The sequence below is a fragment of the Hyperolius riggenbachi genome, chromosome 9 (assembly GCF_040937935.1).
Source record: "Hyperolius riggenbachi isolate aHypRig1 chromosome 9, aHypRig1.pri, whole genome shotgun sequence".
In the NCBI taxonomy this organism is placed as follows: Eukaryota; Metazoa; Chordata; class Amphibia; order Anura; family Hyperoliidae; genus Hyperolius; species Hyperolius riggenbachi.
The window spans coordinates 238,976,593-238,994,182 of NC_090654.1; the positions used below are offsets into that span (position 1 = coordinate 238,976,593).

The window sequence follows — 17,590 nt, forward strand, 5'->3', positions numbered from 1 at the left end:
ACTCCCTGCTGGACAGAAAGTACGTCCCTGGGGTTCACCGGTTTCCATGCATGTGCAGCGCCACCGCCAACATTTTTAAAATGTATGCGTCACCCATTGACTTAAATTATTTCCACTACATAGCCGCAGAAATTGGCCAGTAACACACTTTGACTTTGCGGCGGCTCAGCAGATTGGAAACTTCCGGGTACAATGCGGTAGTGTTCTAGGCCCCATTGGCTTGTGTTGCGGTTGTGTTACCCTGCAGTTAAACAGGGTAGCGCATTGCAGGTTTTCAATGCAAGTGTAAAAGGAGCCTAAGGGCCCTTTTCCACTAGCAGTCGCTAGCGTTCGCGCTGAACCGCTAGCGATTGCTGAATCGCAATTCCGCCGTTTTCCCGACGTTTGCGCGGCCGCGATTTTGCTATGCTATGCACTGCATAGCAAAATCGGCGGCAAAAGTCGCTCCGCGGCGCGATCGCGATCAAGTAAAAAACGAATCGCGGTAGTGGAAATGACCTACCGCGATTCCTATGTTAAAAAGCAAACCGTAAGCGATTGTAAAATCGCTAGCGGTTTGCGGTTTTGCGATTCAGCTAGCGCAAACGCGCTAGTGGAAAAGGGCCCTAATAGACGTATTTTTAGGAAAAATATTTTGTGTGTAAATCCTATCAGTTATTATTGGTGCCAGCAAAGCTAATTATGTTGGGTATGATCTTCCTATTCACCAGACTAGGGGTTGGGGGGTGCAAAAAGGTGCCTTGCCTGGGGCACCACAATGACCAGAAATGCCCGCACATAATATACATATTTTCCTATTGAAATAACTTGCTTGTGAACGCTGTATAAGAAGCATTTCTTTGCTGTACTTACTACACCCTAAAGTCAGCGGCATGAACCATTCTAATTGAATTTAAGGAAATTTTAATTAAAATGCATGAATGGGCTTTACAGATCTGAAACTTTAAGATTTAATTAGTATGCAGAACATAGTGCATTAGCCAGCAGAAAATCGTAATTGGACTAAAACAGAGAGCCAAAATTTTTTAACAATTCTGTCCCATCAGCAAATTTACAAACATCAGCACTGCCAGATTATTAATACCAAGATCCTTTGTGCACAGATGCTATAAGTCATCTATTCTATTGCATTGATATACAATAATGTTATAAGCAAACAGTATTTAATATTTTTTTAACTAAAAATAATCCTCAGTGTACCCAGATATATTATAAAAGTAGGGAAAGAGCTTTCAGAAGTTGGGCATATTTACAAAATTACTAAATACAACCCTTTTAGAGTATTAATGTTCATAGCAACATTTAAAGGACAAGTATCAAAGTAATACTTTGGTGATAACACCATGAATGAATTGCCTAACAATTTTTATAAGGACGATGCTAGTATTTCCTTATTTATTGTTCAGTTTTCCGTATTTACCTGAAAGACTACGTCCCATTAAAGATAAATATGGCCTTGGACTATGGAATAGTCAGTCTTCAAAGGTGACCACCAGCTTGGTAAGCATGGGGTGGAACAATCTATTTGGAACTTCCACCAACTCACGCTCCTAATGTGCGCATAGAAGAGCTACCGCACATGCACAGTAGTTCTCCACACACACAACACTGAGTGAGAGTGTCTCTGGTTCTTGTAACCACTAACTGCCAGACAGAATAGGAGCAGTGGTTGTCTCTAGCTCCTCATACTATGACAAGGCCCCATTTCAGGTTTCAGCCTTTATTTCCTCTCTGATAGCAGCAGAAAGTGACCTGAGACCCTCGCCCCCCCCCGAGTTCTGTATACTATCCTGTTGCAACATGCGAAATGTGGGTAGGTGGAGGCTTCAAATAGAGGATTCCACCCCATGCTTCCCAAGGCGGCGTCACCTGTGGAGATAGACTATTCCACAGTCCAGTGTCTTTGATATCTTTAATGGGATGTGGTCTTACAAGTAAATAAATATATAAAAATGTATTTGTTTTTTTTTACTATCAGTCTCCCTTATTACTTTTTTTTTAGAGGATTCATTTCAGGGGTGCTCAATGGAGTACTTTAATAGTTGTCCTTTAAAAGAAGATTGATCCATTGAAAGTGGATCTGAGACTATATGAAGAGGACCAGTCTCTGTAACCTTGTCACACATCAGAAAAGCAAAAAGGCAGTAGGCCCAGTGCCCTATTCTCTCCTGGTTTTTACCTACAGGCGCTAGTCTACTTAATAGGACCAAACAGGAAACTTCATAAGGACTCCTCTAAGTCACAGTACAATCTTACAGCACAAAGCATTGTGATTAGCCAAATAGAGTGAGTGTAGTCTACTATAAATCCAATCATGTTAACCCATGTCCCTATCAAGTTACTTGCTGGGTCCCCTAAAGCAGTGCTTCTCAACCCTGTCCTCAAGTAGTAACTGTGTATAATAACAGTGGAGGTTTTGTGGAAATCTACAAAGGTAGTAATCAGCTCTGCTGAGACACTAATTACATCACTGTGAATGTTTGTGGTTTCTTGCAAAACATGCACTGTTGTTGGTACTTGAGGACAGGGTTGGGAAGCCCTACCCTAAAGTAGACTACCGCCGACTTATGTTCTCCAGCCTGAGATAACCTTAGCCATTTCACTGGCTGCATGCTTCTTCGGGATTAGAGACTCCTCAAAGATCATCAAAAATTACCAGGAATCTTTTTATACAGGATTGGCAAGGACATCTTCCCGTTTTGTCCTAGTATGGGTTTCATCCAATCTGTCCTCTGTCATATCCAAATCTCATCTCACTACTGCATATGTGAAATATAGGCACCAGGAAATTTGGGTGCCGGGAAATTGCAGATAGTAGAATATTGGTAACATTTACCAATATTCAAGTATTTTATGTTAATTTTCATTAGTAAAATATCAGTAAACATTACTGTTATTGTATTAATGTTAAACCCAACCCTACTCTCATACAAAACCCTCCCCACTCCAATGCCTAACCCCAACCACCCCGCGACGCCTAACCTTAAAACTCCCCTTCCTGAAGCCTAACCTTAACCACCTTCACCACAAATCCGCTGCAAAAATTGGAAGCACCACAGAAGTTTGGGTGCCCCAATACAAATATTGTCTATGGGCAGAAGTTAGCGGGTGAGCGCCCACTATTTGTAGCTGCAATTTGCATAGTGGGCGGCTCCGGCTCCTAAAATTTCTGCATTTCTAAATTGCATTGATTACTACATAAAAAACAAAATATTATAAATTATACATTTTTACCAGGAGCTAACATTTCTGCTTGTCACATTAGTGGCAGTGCCCAAATTGTCCATTTACCACAGGTGCCCACATTTCCTGTTTCTCTTATTACCATCCTCATTTCAGAAACTCTGCCCTGCATTACTGTATTTCTTCACACATGACCTCCATCGAACCAGCATACCTGTCCCACATTGGCATGAATGACAAAACAGGTCAGTTATATGAGAAACCAGAGTAAAGGGTCTGAATGGGAACAACAGTGATGTCTATGTAATACCTGTTTACGTACCGATAACCAGGAGCTTGTAGAGAGCTGGCATACGTTGGCCAATCTGTTCTCCAGGAACGTAATCTCCCAGGCCAATAGTGCTGAGGGAGATGAAACAGAAGTACATAGTGTCCACGTAGCTCCAGTTTCCCTCAACAGCATCAAAGATCATTGCAGGAATGAAGAAGAACAAGAGTAACAGTAGGGCAATGAGGACTGTGCCGTGTATCCACTCTAGCTTGGTGCGGGAAATGTTGAAGTGGAGATGAAGGATGTGGATTGGCTTATCTCTCAGCAGGATAAGCAAGTTCTGGGTAGCTGCAGATAGTAATGATAGCGTGAATGGGATTCCAATAATGCAGTAGACCAAACAAAACAGCTTTCCAGTCACTGATATGGGGACAGGATGCCCATAACCTATAAAGGAAAAAAAATGGAATAAAAATATACACTATCGATGAATTTACAAGTGATATTTTTGGTGTCATTTTGTACAGGTTAATCATAGGGCATTGCCGTTTGGTTTTAATTTATTGTCCAATTATTACTAACAAGGGTGGTCAATAAATGGTATGCATTTTCAAATTCGGCCAATCAGGCAGAAAGTACATTTCCAAGTATCAATGACATTTGGAGTGGATCTATCCACACGTACAGTGGACTCACGGTTCGTGTGGATAGATCCACTCCAAATGTCATTTTTGCATACTCACCTTCTTGTGCAGTGATGAATTAAATCATGGAAATCAGAGTTCCCCAGCTGCAAGGAATGTATTATTCCGTAAGATTACTACAATGCAGTGGCCAATACCTTAGGGGCCTTACACACTACACACGTCAGAGTTAATCAGTATTTAGTATTTATATAGCGTCGACATCTTCTGCAGCAATGTACAGAGTTGTTACTTAACTGTCCCTCAGATGGGCTCACAATCTATTCCCTACCATAGTAATATGTCTATGAATGTATCGTGTTATCAGGGCCGGATTTAAAGGATACCTGAAGTGGCATGTGACAACATGATGAGATAGACATGTGTATGTACAGTGCCTAGCACACAAATAACTATGTTGTGTTCCCTTTTTTCTTTCTCTGCCTGAAATAGTTAAATATCAGGTATGTAAGTGCCTGATTGAATCCTACCTATTCTAGAGGGAAGGGTCAACGGGCTACCTTTACTAGAGGGGGGGTGGCTGCTGACAGTGGCTTTGGACGGTAGAGTTCAAATCCGCCCCTGCGTGTAATGTATGCATCGTAGTCTAGGGCCAATTTAGGGGAAGCCAAAAACATCTGTATGTTTTTGTGATGTGGGAGGAAACTGGAGTGTCCAGGGAAAACCGACACAGACAGACACTTATTTACTTTTTATTTATATACTTTTATTTCAAAATAAAATATATGTCATACATTGTACCAGCAACATCATTTAAGTGTTCAAGATAAAAGGGGCTAAACAGATTAATGAAATATGAAGTCTTTCTACGGTGGTGCTGTTTATTTTGGTACTGTAATTGGTGAAACCAGAGAAATGTTTTGCATTTTAATAATAAGAAATTAGAATTTTCTTCAAATTTTTCTTCTTTTACCCTTAAAATGCATAGGAAATCAAATAATTCCTGAGGAAAAAGAGCACCCAGAGAAATTCTACTTTCACACCCTCCCCCCCCCCTCCCCAAAAAAGGAGGGGGGGGGGGGGGAAGTATACATTTCTGCAGTGAAGTGCTGAAAAGGTATTGCTGATTGAATAGGGGAATAGCTGAAACATCAAAACTGCTCTGGTGCATGAGGGGGAAAACAGAAGATGGTGCGAAGTGGTTAAACAATTTTTACGATGGTTATCATATAAAATAGAAGCACTGCCAATATTACCATCAGGAGAAACGGATATACTATTAAGCGCTATCCGATTCTTACTACCTACTGTTACACGTCATTAAAAAGTGCTTTATAGGGCTTTCGACTCTGGAACAAAATGTACACAAGTGTTTTAAATTTTACTCATTTTTATGACTGCGGTCCTTTTTTCTCACATGTCAAAATTGCACCTTAAATTTTTAGCATAGACGGGAAGGACAAAGGTTCAGGCAGCGACAACGATGGGAAGATTTAATATTTCTGTCAGGGTGTCTTATTGTGTCCACACTACTTCACTTCTTTATTAACCTGCTTTTCAGCCTTCGACAATAAGACTGAAGGCCATTTGATGAAGCATTTTAATAAACCCATATACAAATGTAGGTTTTCTCTGCGCATCAGATACACTGATGGACTATGCAATTTTACACTCTAGGGATTAATGTTGGTACACCTAGTAATCTATGTCCACAACTACCAGTAAATGGCTCCAATTATTCCCTCAGTGGTGACTCATAGTGAATGCACCATCTGTACATTTGCTGTCCTTGAAGCCAGTGTATCCAGGTTGCCTTCTGTTCACACTCTCACCTTTATGTAAATCTCACAAAATCGTTCTGGTTGCTATTGCAGGTTAAAGCCATTCTTTACTTACAACATGATTCAAAATAAAATAGGAGGCTATAATAAAATTAGATTTTATTTAACCAAGTAAGTAAACACAGATAATTTTGACTTGGCAGTTGCTTAAAAAGAAACCGTAACCAAGAATTGAACTTCATCCCAATCAGTAGCTGATACCCCCTTTCCCATGAGAAAGCTTTTCCTTTTCACAAACGGACCATCAGGGGGCTCTCTATGGCTGATATTGTGATGAAACCCCTCTCAGTGTGATGTCAGGACCATAGTTCTGAGGTTACACTGTGGGAGACCTGTTGCATTGTGGGAAATAACAGCTGTTTACAACTGCCAAAAAAAAGCAAGCAGCATCTCCTTCCACTGATATTACCTGCCAGCAGGAAAAAAAAAACAACAAAAAAAAAAACCACCATGTGATAAATGTCAGAATGTAAATCAGGGAGGGGTAATATATTACAATGGGCATACACTTACTAAATCATTTATACATAATTATTGTAAAAATGAAGCACTTTTTTTTACTACATTATTTTCACTGGAGTTCCTCTTTAAAGAGGATCTGAACTCAGAACTTTCTCTCTGTTCTAAAAAGCAAGCAACAGCATAATAACCTTAAAAAAATAAATGTTACAGCTGATACAAATCCTGCAATGAATCTGCAGTGTTTCTACTTCCCGCTTTCAAGGAAGCAGACATAGGGTTAACATCCTGCGTTTACAAATTAGCTGCTATGCCGAGGACTGCCAAGATTCCTGAGCTGACAGCTGAGAGATCAAATTACACTTGTGTATAGTCACAGATGAGGGAGAATTAGACAGGCTAAACTCTCTAAATACATACAGGGTGCATTTCTCTAGGTTATCATTCTGTCTTGTGCAAGAGTTCAGGTCCACTTTAACAGAGACAGACCATGCAATCAGATAGAGTAATAACAGTACATGAAGCATTTGGTAAGATTTGTCACGTGTACAGCTCTGCGGGGCACAATGCTTTTATGTTTCATCAGTTACAGCATTACTGTTAGCGCTGGAGGGACTTTTGCAATTCATCATTAAGCATCTCAAAGCCGGACTTTTCTTAGCACAGTGCGGCCCAGACAACAGATTTTTCTCAGTTCCAAATTAGCAAAAAAGACTGGGCACTAGTGGTGAATGTGCATCTTAAATTATAATCCAATAGATACATCAAATAGCAATATTAGAGTATGTAAGTGGCCCGACAGCCGTTTTGCGGGTTCTCAAAGCAGTCAATAGCGCCCAGCCTTGGCCGGATTTGTACTCTTTACCGCCCAAGGCCACTGTCAGCAGCCGTTTCCCTCTAGTATAGGCAGCCAGATGACCCTTCCCCTTCTCCTCTAGTTTTGATAACCTGATGACCCCCCCCCCCCTTCCCTCTAGTATAGGTAGCCTGATGACCCCTCCCCCTTCCCTTTAGTATAAGAAGCCAGATGACTCTCCCCCTTACGTATAGATAGCTCGATGACCCCCCCCTCCCTCCCGTATAGGTAGCCAGGTGACCCTTCCTGCCCTCCACTTTAGTTTAGCCTGCTGCCCACCCGCCCTTGATCCTGTGGTGCCCTAGGCCATGGCCTATGTGGCCTTGCCTTAAATCCGGCCCTGACTGTATGGCATCTTAGATCTCGTGGTAGTGAGCACGGTGGTAGCTCTGATCCAGAGTGCCTTATTCCAGCCCAGCATTGAGTGCCGGACACCTCAATTCCTTTCTATATTGGCACAACAGATTATTCTTCTGAGTTTCACAAGACACCTTCTCCCCTCATCAATAAAACACCTTTTGAAATTGCAAATCTGCAAGCAGAAAAGTACAATACTGTCAAAAGGTCACCTCTGTAGGTTTTACTTTTTTTTTACCTACATTTGGCATTTTTAATTTTGCAAGCCACTGAAACTCCAAGTTACTTACCTGTTAACTGCTTTCCCGGGAATCTTCCAGGACAGGACATCAGCTGCTTGGCAAGAGAAACTCCACACACACACCACATCAGAAAAAAATTAAAGGGACTCCGAGCAACTCTCATGGGCATGCCTTTAAGACTGACCAGTACTGAAAAGTACTTATAGATGCATGCCCTTCTGTAGCTTGTGCCCTCCTCTTTCATTTGATGCCTGAATCGCCGTTGTACACCAAATTGTTTTGATTCGATTTCAATTTAAAAAAATTGCGGCTGCCATCTTGGCTATGTTATAACTTCCGGGTCACCAGTCTTCTCCGTTAGAGAAGTGCATCACTGAATGAAGCAGGAAGAGGAAGTGACACGCATGGCCATTGCAAGAGGCGCCTCCAGAGGGGTCATAGCACAACTGCGCTCCAGTGATGTCAGTGGCCTGCCAAGACCCGGAAGCTTGCGCCTCAGCCCAGTTCTCGGCGTTTCGTCGCCATGAGTGCCCTGATGATCTTACAGCCGCCTTTGCATCATTGGCGCCTGTAGGCACTAGTGGTGGCCCAAACGATTCGCCAGCGAACGGTTCCCGGCGAACATCCACGGTTCGCGTACGCGAGCGAGCACTTTTCCGGAAGTTCGATTCGACGCCATAGTGCATCATTAGGGTCAACTTTGACCCTCTACATCACAGTCAGCAGGCACATTGTAGCCAATCAGGCTACACTCCCTCCTGGAGCCCCACCCCTCCTCATAAAAGGCAGGCAGCGTCAGGCTTTTCACTCACTCGTGTGCCTGCAGTAATTAGAGAAGGGAGAGCTGCTGTGCAGAGACCTATGGGGAAAGCTTAGTTAGGCTCTTGTAGGCTACTTAGCTTGCTCCTTGCTGATTCCTATTGCAAAAAAGTGAGTGCGAGTGTGTGCGTGTCCCACTTGCATTATATACAGCCCTGTCAGTTGGTCGCAGCTGCCCTTTGGCCCCTTTGTGGTAATTACTACTGTGCCAGGTGCATATTTGTAATGCCCATCACTGCATATAACTACCTGTTCACTTCAGTGCACCCACCTACCTACCTACCTACCTGCATGAGCACACGCAGTGTCACTGTGCCTGTCCGGTACCTGTCTGTGTGTGACAGGTGCACATTTGTAATACCAGTCATTGCATAATTGTTCACAGTACCTGTGTGACCGCACGCTGTGTCATATACCACTCCGAGCATACCTGTTAACTGCACCGGTGTGACAGCTGCACATTGTATTGTTATACCAGTCACTGCATACCTTTCACTGCATCTGTGACTGCACATTGTATTATACCTGGCAGTCAGTGCATAGCTTTCACTTGAATGGATGGCAGACTTGCCCTCCATAACAGATTCTCGTTAAAGGCACGCTATACTAATTTTTCTGTATATGCCTGCCCAATTTTTCTGGCTGCACTGCGGCTGCAACAACAAAAACAAAAGGCAAAAATGCAGGTACATGTGCCAATTCCCCTTTGTGATCGTTACCTTGCCACGTTGAAGGGGCTTGTGTATCACAATGAAGCAATGACCGCCGCCTATATGAATGTCTCGGGAGGGGGGGGCGCACCCAAGATAATAAGGTCATTGCTTCATTGCGCACAGACCAAATTTGATCAACTGGACAGTCACTGTTCTATCATCGAGCTACCACAGCCCGGCAACCATATGGGCTTGAAAACCACCACGGCCTGCACTCTCGCCATGGTGCGCACCAGTCCAGCACAGCCGTCACTACACAAACAGCTGTTTGCGGTGCATTACACAGCGAGTTTGGTGCGTCAGTGTGAAGCAGTACTCTAATTACACTCCCTGATTGATGTATACACATGCAGGAGGTTTTAAGGCACTTTAGGCCTGCAATTTAGCATTCAATGTGATTTCTGCCCTTAAAATGCTGCTTTGTGTCAAATCCAGATTTTTCCCCGGGACTTTTGGCGTCTCATCCATGCAAAAACTCAGATGTTAGGCCCCTTGAAACATCTTTTCCATCACTTTTGTGGCCAGCATAAGTGTTTCTAGTTTTCAAAGTTCACCTCCCCATTGAAGTCTATTGCGGTTCACGGAAGTTCGCGCGAACCCAACTTTTGCGGAAGTTCACAAACCGAAAGTTGGAGGTTCAGGCCATCTCTAGTAGGCACGTGCCTACAGTGCCTTATGGTAAATCAGGCCCTGCTTGTGGATGATCGGAGTCTGCAGGACACATAAGCCCCAAGTCCTTTAAGATACATGCCACCTCCCTAGCGTCAGTCTGTAAAATAGTGACATAAGAGCAGACACCAAAAGCAAAATATTACATTACATCAAAAAATTTAAATAATAAAGATATATACAGATGGGATGTCAGGGCTATTCCAGAAAAGTCCTGGAAAAGGAGTTACCAGGCACTTAAGTGGGGATTTCTCCCATTCGTCTTCTTGGACATCTACTGTTGAGACAAGGAAGACGTAAAAATAGTCACAAGTATTGTATGAGCACCAATTGCCTGACCTTTCTTCCAAAGGTCTAGTCGTTAGGTAGAATATCAATCCGGTAAAACCTTATGAAAGTGTTTGAACTGGAGCACGGCCGCCTTACAGGTGTCCTCCACAGAAGACTTCTCTTTCTCCATTCAGAAGATTGAAAGATAATGTGTAGCATGAGTTTTTAAAGGGGAACTTCAGCCTAAACAAACATACTGTCATTAAGTTAAATTTGTGTATTTTATACAGAAGAGCCTGCTGCACACTGAATAGGGACTCTCCTGCAAATCTTTGTCTGCAAAACTTCGTATGATTCATTATCAGTGGCTGGGCAAATGCTGTCATTAGAACAATTGTGCAGAGAGCAGAAAGTTTTTTCTCCATGCCCTTAGTTGTCTCTCAGGATGAGGCCTACTGTGACTTCTGGGCCCTCCTGCGGCTGCATCCCTTGCAGGGTCTATTGTTTACGCCCCTACCGCAAAATTTAAATTAAAAAAAAAAAATTGCGCCAAAACAGCAGAACGAGAACAACAACATCAGAAATCCCATTATGCTTTGCACAGCATCATGTGAAAAATGCCCGGGCAGTTTCTTCTGTGCAGCTAAAAATAAGGCTTGGGTAATAAAAACAAAGTTCTGATGCTGTGAAAGTATTAAACATCTTCATTGAACCATTAAGAAATCCAAATATTACTGCATGCAGACCCACCTAATAGATGTTGTACTGTATTGTACTGTAATGTGTTATTCTGATATAGATCATAAACTAAGGTATGACTTATATTACTATGTAAACATTGTTTAAATTCTATTTTGCAACTATGTAAATTGTATATTGTATGTATTTATATACATACTGTGTGATGTTAAAGTTAAAGTTGACGTCTTTGCATATTGTCATTGTTAATATGACTGTAAAAATTTGAAAATCCTTTAATAAAAATTATTGAAACCGAAAGTATTAAACAAACCCCAAGCCTTTTCAGCGCTGCCGAGTAGATTTTTAGTCTGGAGGTTCACTTTAAGGCCTCTATTCCACGGACTGTTGACAGGGAGCGAAATGCCTCTCAAACTCTTATAACTGCTCGATGCTGCCTGGTAACTGCTTGCTGAGGCCTTACCCCCTATGTAGTTCTTTATGTTGCAGATTATGCGTTTCAGATCAGATTTGTGTTTTACACCCAGTGATGGGAGATTTAAAGGCCCCGAGACCCCTAGATATTCCTAATGACAACACAAACAAAAAAATGCATCTCAGCCATGAGGCTGCCACTTCTAAATAAATCTGTAATAAATCATCAGCTAATATCTAAACAGTGCAAGCTTCTCTACTGCATTTAGGATTGAATGCCTTGAGGTGGAAGGCAGAATCTACACTGAATAACATTGTATCCTCCATAATTGCAATATATATGGATCTCAAATGGACTGGGACTGAGTTACACTATGCCTGGCTCAGCACATCACCAGGAATCTTGTACTAAAATACATCTTTATAGATAAGTCATCCGATTGTTCACATGACCAGTCAATACCTAAAGCACTAGTGGCAAATCCCAAGGTGGATATGGTTTAGGAGGCATTGGCCTCTGATTTTAAAAGGATAAGAAAGAAACCATGTTTACTAGGAGGTGCCTCTACTAATTGGCTGTCTAAGAAAAAAAAAATGTAGCCTGAACTTTGAGAGTGCAACAGTATGGCATATGTCATGCCTAAAGGCTAGTACACACTAGCAATTTTGATTGACCAATGATTGCTCAATTTTACCACCTCCATGTAGTATGAGGGCCAAACAGATTTTCAATTCTATGCAGATTATATAGGTAAATGGTCATACTACATGGAGGTGGTAAAATTGAGCAATCATTGGTCAATCAAAATTGCTAGTGTGTACTAGCCTTAAGTAAGGGTTGGTGAACACACACCTCACAGAAAATGCTATCGCAAATCACTAAGCACTAGCGATTGCTATAGTGACTTTGGCGTGCACTGGCCCTAAGGCATATAGATGTGCCTTCTTGGAAGAACACCAAAACAGAACGCAAGATCTTCACTGGGAAAAGCCAAAAACTTGTGAAATAAGTATAACTTTTTAAAATTTTACTTTAAAATATAGTAGTCTCCACAACTATGTCTTGGGCTAGGTTCACATATGACATAGCGTGAAAAAGCAGCATTTTATGCAGGTGCGATTGCAATTTTGTAATGCATTTTTTGTGCGTTTTGCATATCGCAGGTGTGTTTTGAATGTGTTTGTTAGCGGTTTTGGTGCATTTGCGGTCCGCTGATTGAAAACGCTACATCACAAAACGCTCTACATGCAGCATTTTACCATGATTTTAGAGTGATCGCTATTAAAATGCTAAAAAACGCTAATCGCAATTGCTCAAAAATCGCAGGAGTGTACAGTGATTTTACTGCACTAATCACGGTAAAATCACCCTTGCAAACCGCTGTCGCTAATTGCTAGCACTTTGTGATTCCAAGTGAGATGTTCTAGTGGCATCACACCCATAGCCTTACATTAGCAAGAGCTTTTCAAATCACAACGGCTTAATAACAGCTTAGGAAAGTACTGCTAGTGGGTTCCAGGCCTAAGTCTATTTAATTCAGCTCCATTCCAAAACTACATACAATTTGCATTATTGTATATATGCATACAAGTCAGGAAAATAAAACCCTTTGCACTTCATTTTCCATTTTGACCGCTGAGCTACAGAAACTGAGAAGTCAGAATCCAGATAACATGTTTAATCTTTAATAGCTGTCAGCAGCCCAGGGACATGTAGTGTATGATGTCCTGTCTATGTTAACTGTCAGTATTCTTATATAGCGCCTGATACAGTATCTAGTCTTGTCACTAAGGCCACATACACACATCAGACCATAGTCTTTTGAAAATGAAAGATCACAGACCAATCTTACCACCCTTCATGTAGTATGAGAGCCATACTCTACACAGTCTATTCTATGGAGCTGCACTCCCCATCAGACAGAAATCTTTGCAAGATGCTGCACACACAGATGCTGTACAGACACAAAAGATCAGTATCTGCAAAAGATCTGTTCCTGCCAAAAATCCATTCCTGCAAATTGCAATGATAGTCTATGAGATCTGCAGATCATCATACACACATGATTTAACTGACATTCATCTGCAGATCAGATCCACCAGGATGGATTTTCAGATCTGCAGATGATTGCTTGATCTGCAGATGAATGTCAGTTAAATCATGTGTGTATGATGATCTGCAGATCTCATAGACTATGAATGCAATTTGCAGGAATGGATTTTTGGCAGGAACAGATCTTTTGCAGATACTGATCTTTTGTGTCTGTACAGCATCTGTGTGTGCAGCATCTTGCAAAGATTTTTTTCTGATGTGGAGTTCAGCTCCATAGAAAAGACTGTGTAGAGTATGGCTCTCATACTACATGAAGGGTGGTAAGATTGGTCTGTGATCTTTCAGTTTCCAAAGACTGTAGTCTGATGTGTGTATGAGCCTTAACTGTCCCTCAGGAGGAGCTTACAATCTAATCCCTACCATAATCATATGTCCATTGTAGTCTAAGGCTTGGAACCCACTAGGAGCATTTTTCTGAGCGCTTTGAAAGCTCTTGCTTATGCAATGCTATGGGTGTGATCCCACTTGAGTGATGCAATTTTATAAAAATCCCCCATAGTATTGCATTAGCAAGAGGCAGCTGCAGATCCAGCTAAAGAGGGGAGGCTGTTCCTCTCCCAGCCTCAGTGAATGAATGTTTAAAGCTAAAATAGCACGTTTTTGGGTGTTAAAATTCAGCTCTGTTGAAGTGGCATCTGCTGTCACCCCCTCTAATGGCAACATGGGAACACCCTGGTGGGGGTCGCACTCCACGCACCCGGTTACAATGCTAGTGCATCCTCCTCTTCTTTTCAAGCCATAAGGAGGGGCGGGCAGGACAGGAGTCACACAGACACACTCTAGATCCCGAGATAACACTAACATTAGGGGATGCCATACAAAGTGTTGTAGACAAAAGGTTTGTAGATTCCTTATTTGAGGGTGAGCAGTAGAGGCTGTCATCAGAACTTTTTATCTCCGTTCCCTAAGTATTCAGTCTCTAAGAGCAGGAAAAATAAACTTTTTTTTCCCTCAAAGCCGCCCTGAAATAAATCTGGCGCTTTAGGCAATTAGCTGGTCCGCTGGTCTCTAGAAGCGCCTCTGGCAAGAGCTTTTTCAAATCACTAGTGTTTAAAATAGGCTGCTAGTGGGTTTGAGCCCAAAGGGCCCATTCATACTTGGAAAAGCAAAACGCTAGCGCTTGCGGTTTGCGCAGGTAATTTTACTGCGATTAGTGAGGGGAATATATATCACTGAACACTCGTGATCCCGAGCGACCACAATCAGCCCTTTTTTTAAGCATTGTATCGCGATCGCTCTGAAATCGCGGCAAAATGCTGCATGAAACACGTTTGTCGATTGCTGCTATTTGCGAATTACCCGCGATCAGCGGCAATCGCAGCAGTGAGATCACTGCCTTAGGGTTAATATTGAGCTAGCACTTCGGCGATTTGCGGGAATCACCCGTTAATCACTCTAGTGCAAACGGGCCCTAAAGCTAATTTAGGGGAAGCCAATTAACTTATCTGTATGTTTTTGAGATGTGAGAGAAACCCACTCATATAAACTCTGTGCAAATAGTGCCTTGGCTGGGATTCGAACCAGAGACGAATGAAGTCAAGCTGCCAGTTAATAAATTGTCCCTTTTTCAGCAGGTTGCCAGCGCTGTGCATAATCTGACAATCACACCTGCACTAGGTTTTCATCCACTGACATTCAAAGCGTATGAAGTACTGTTAAAAAGCACTGGACCACTTTCATAGGGGAAAAACTAATGAGACCATGGATACCTTCAGACGCATGATGGCACAGTGGAGACTTGAAGTGAGAGTGATATGGAGGCTGACATATTGGTTTCCTTTTAAAGGACAACTGTACGAAGAGGTATATGGAGGCTGCCATATTTATTTCCTTTTAAGCAATACCAGTTGCCTGGCAGCCCTGCTGATCTATTTGGCTGAAGTAGTGGCTGAATCACACCAGAAACAAGCATGCAGCTAGTCTTATCATAACTGTCAAAATTGTCAGAAAAATCTGATCTGCTGCATGCTTGTTCAGGGTGTATGGCTGAAAGTATTATTAGAGGCAGAGGATCAGCAGGATAGCCAGGTAACTGGTATTGCTTAAATGGAAATAAACATGGCAGCCTCCATACACCTCTCTCTACAGTTCTCCTTTAAACAATGCAAACTGCCTGGCTGTCTTGCTGAGCCTTTGCCTCTAATGTCCCTAGCCATAGATACTGAACAAGCATGCAGATCAGGTGTTTCTGACTGAAGTCTGACTGGATTAGTCACAGGCTTGTTTTAGGCCTGGAACCCACTGAAATCCGCAAACGCAAAACGCAACCGCTAGCATTTTGTCTGAGCGGTTTGCAAGCGGATTTATGCGCGTTTTCAGTCGCGTTTTGCAACAGTGTATTTTTTTGCTCAGCGGTTGTGTAGCGTTTTGCGTTTTTATCCTGATTGGTCCTGTGAATTATTTTTAATTTTGTTACAGTGTGCTGAACCGCAAAACGCTAGCAAAACCGCTCAGTTTAGGTTTTGCTGAGCGTTTCTGCTAGCGTTTCAATACTTTACATTGAAGCACTAACGCTCCCAAAATGCTGCAGGTCCTGCGTTTGCGTTTCTGGGAAACGCAAACGCTCCTGTGGAAGTTGCCCCATCCATTAACATCAGCTGAGCGTTTTGGCAAAACGCTAGCGTATCGCAGCGCTGCCAAAATGCTCAAAAAAACGCTGTTGTGGGTTCCAGCCCTTAGGGTGTGATTCAGACACTACTGCAGCCAAAGAGATCAGAAGGGACAGCCGGGCAGCTGGTATTGATTAAAAGGAAATAAATATAGCAGCCACAATATCCGTCTCACTTCAGGTGGGCTTTATGCCAGGTAAACACATCCAATTTTGATTGGCCAATTATACCATATCTATGTAGTATGAGAGCTATTCTACTCTATTCAAAGTATTCAAAATCTATTGGCTCATGCATGTGTGTATGCAGCCTAAGGCCTCGTTTCCTCTGGAGGCCTCTTTTCCACGGACTGTTGATAGGCAGTGAAATCCCTCTCAAACTCTCACAACTGCTCACTGCTGCCTGGTAACTGCTTGCTGAGCACACAGCTCAACAGTCCGTGGAAAAAAAGGCTTGACAGTTGAACTGTGTGCTCAGGCAGCAGTGAGCAGTTGTGAGAGTTTGAGAGGCATTTCACAGCCTATCAACGGTCTGTGGAAAAGAGGCCTAAGGCCTCTTTTCCACAGACTGTTGAGCTGTGTGCTCAGCAAGCAGTTACCAGGCAGCAACAAGCAGTTACCAGGCAACATTGAGCAGTTGTGAGAGTTTGAGGCATTTCACTGCCTATCAACAGTCCATGGAAAAGAGGCCTAAGAGGCCTAACTGAGGCCACGGACTGTTGATAGGCAGTGAAATGCCTCTCAAACTCTCACGTAACTGCTTTGCTGAGCACAAAGTTCAACAGTTTGTGGAAAAAAGGCCTCATGATTTAGTCCATACTGCACAGGGGCATAACTTACCAATGGTAGTCAGGGTGGTCCCAGTGAAAAAGAGAGATGATATGAAGTCCCACTTCATCTCATAGACAGATATATTCCGTAAAATAGACACTCCAAAGCTTTTGACAAGTAAAGCTCTCCGCAGAAAGTCATCCAGTAATTTTTCAGACAGACATGGATGGGTTTTCAGGAAGTCAGCCCACATATCCTCCACCTGCCCTCTCAGCTCATCCTCATAGGGCTGCTCCAAGGTGGAGAAGATGTAAGCCCCAATCACTAAGTACAGCACATAGCCAAGCAGCAACACCAGGAACAACAGTGAGCGGTGGCCCACCATGATGAGGTAGGGCTGAACTCTACACTAGGGATGGTCAATGAGATGCAGCATTATGCAAATTTTGTATGCATATGTATGCAGTTTGAAAATGAGCCAATCAAGTCTTGCTGAGGTAAAATCTGATTGGTCCATTTTCAAGCTGCATAAATTTGCATACAATATTTGCATTATCCTGCATTGACTCAAAATTATTTTCATCTCATTGACCAACTTTATACTTCACTCCTAGGGGACTTTTTTTCATTCACTTAGGCCTTGTTCACATTATAAATCACA

At 42.5% G+C, this 17,590-nt stretch overlaps 1 protein-coding gene across 1 annotated transcript in view; it reads right to left on the reverse strand.

The window, feature by feature from the left end:
- The window catches only part of LOC137531959 (potassium channel subfamily K member 1-like), a 20,209-nt gene extending 2,895 nt beyond the window's left edge, over nt 1–17,314 (reverse strand). The window contains exons 1-2 of the mRNA XM_068252010.1: nt 16,999–17,314; nt 3,502–3,901 (exon numbers count right to left, since the gene is read on the reverse strand). Of these exons, the coding sequence (XP_068108111.1) occupies nt 3,502–3,901; nt 16,999–17,314 (716 nt within the window). The remainder of the gene's footprint in view (nt 1–3,501; nt 3,902–16,998) is intronic.
- Between the last annotated feature and the right edge of the window lie 276 nt (nt 17,315–17,590).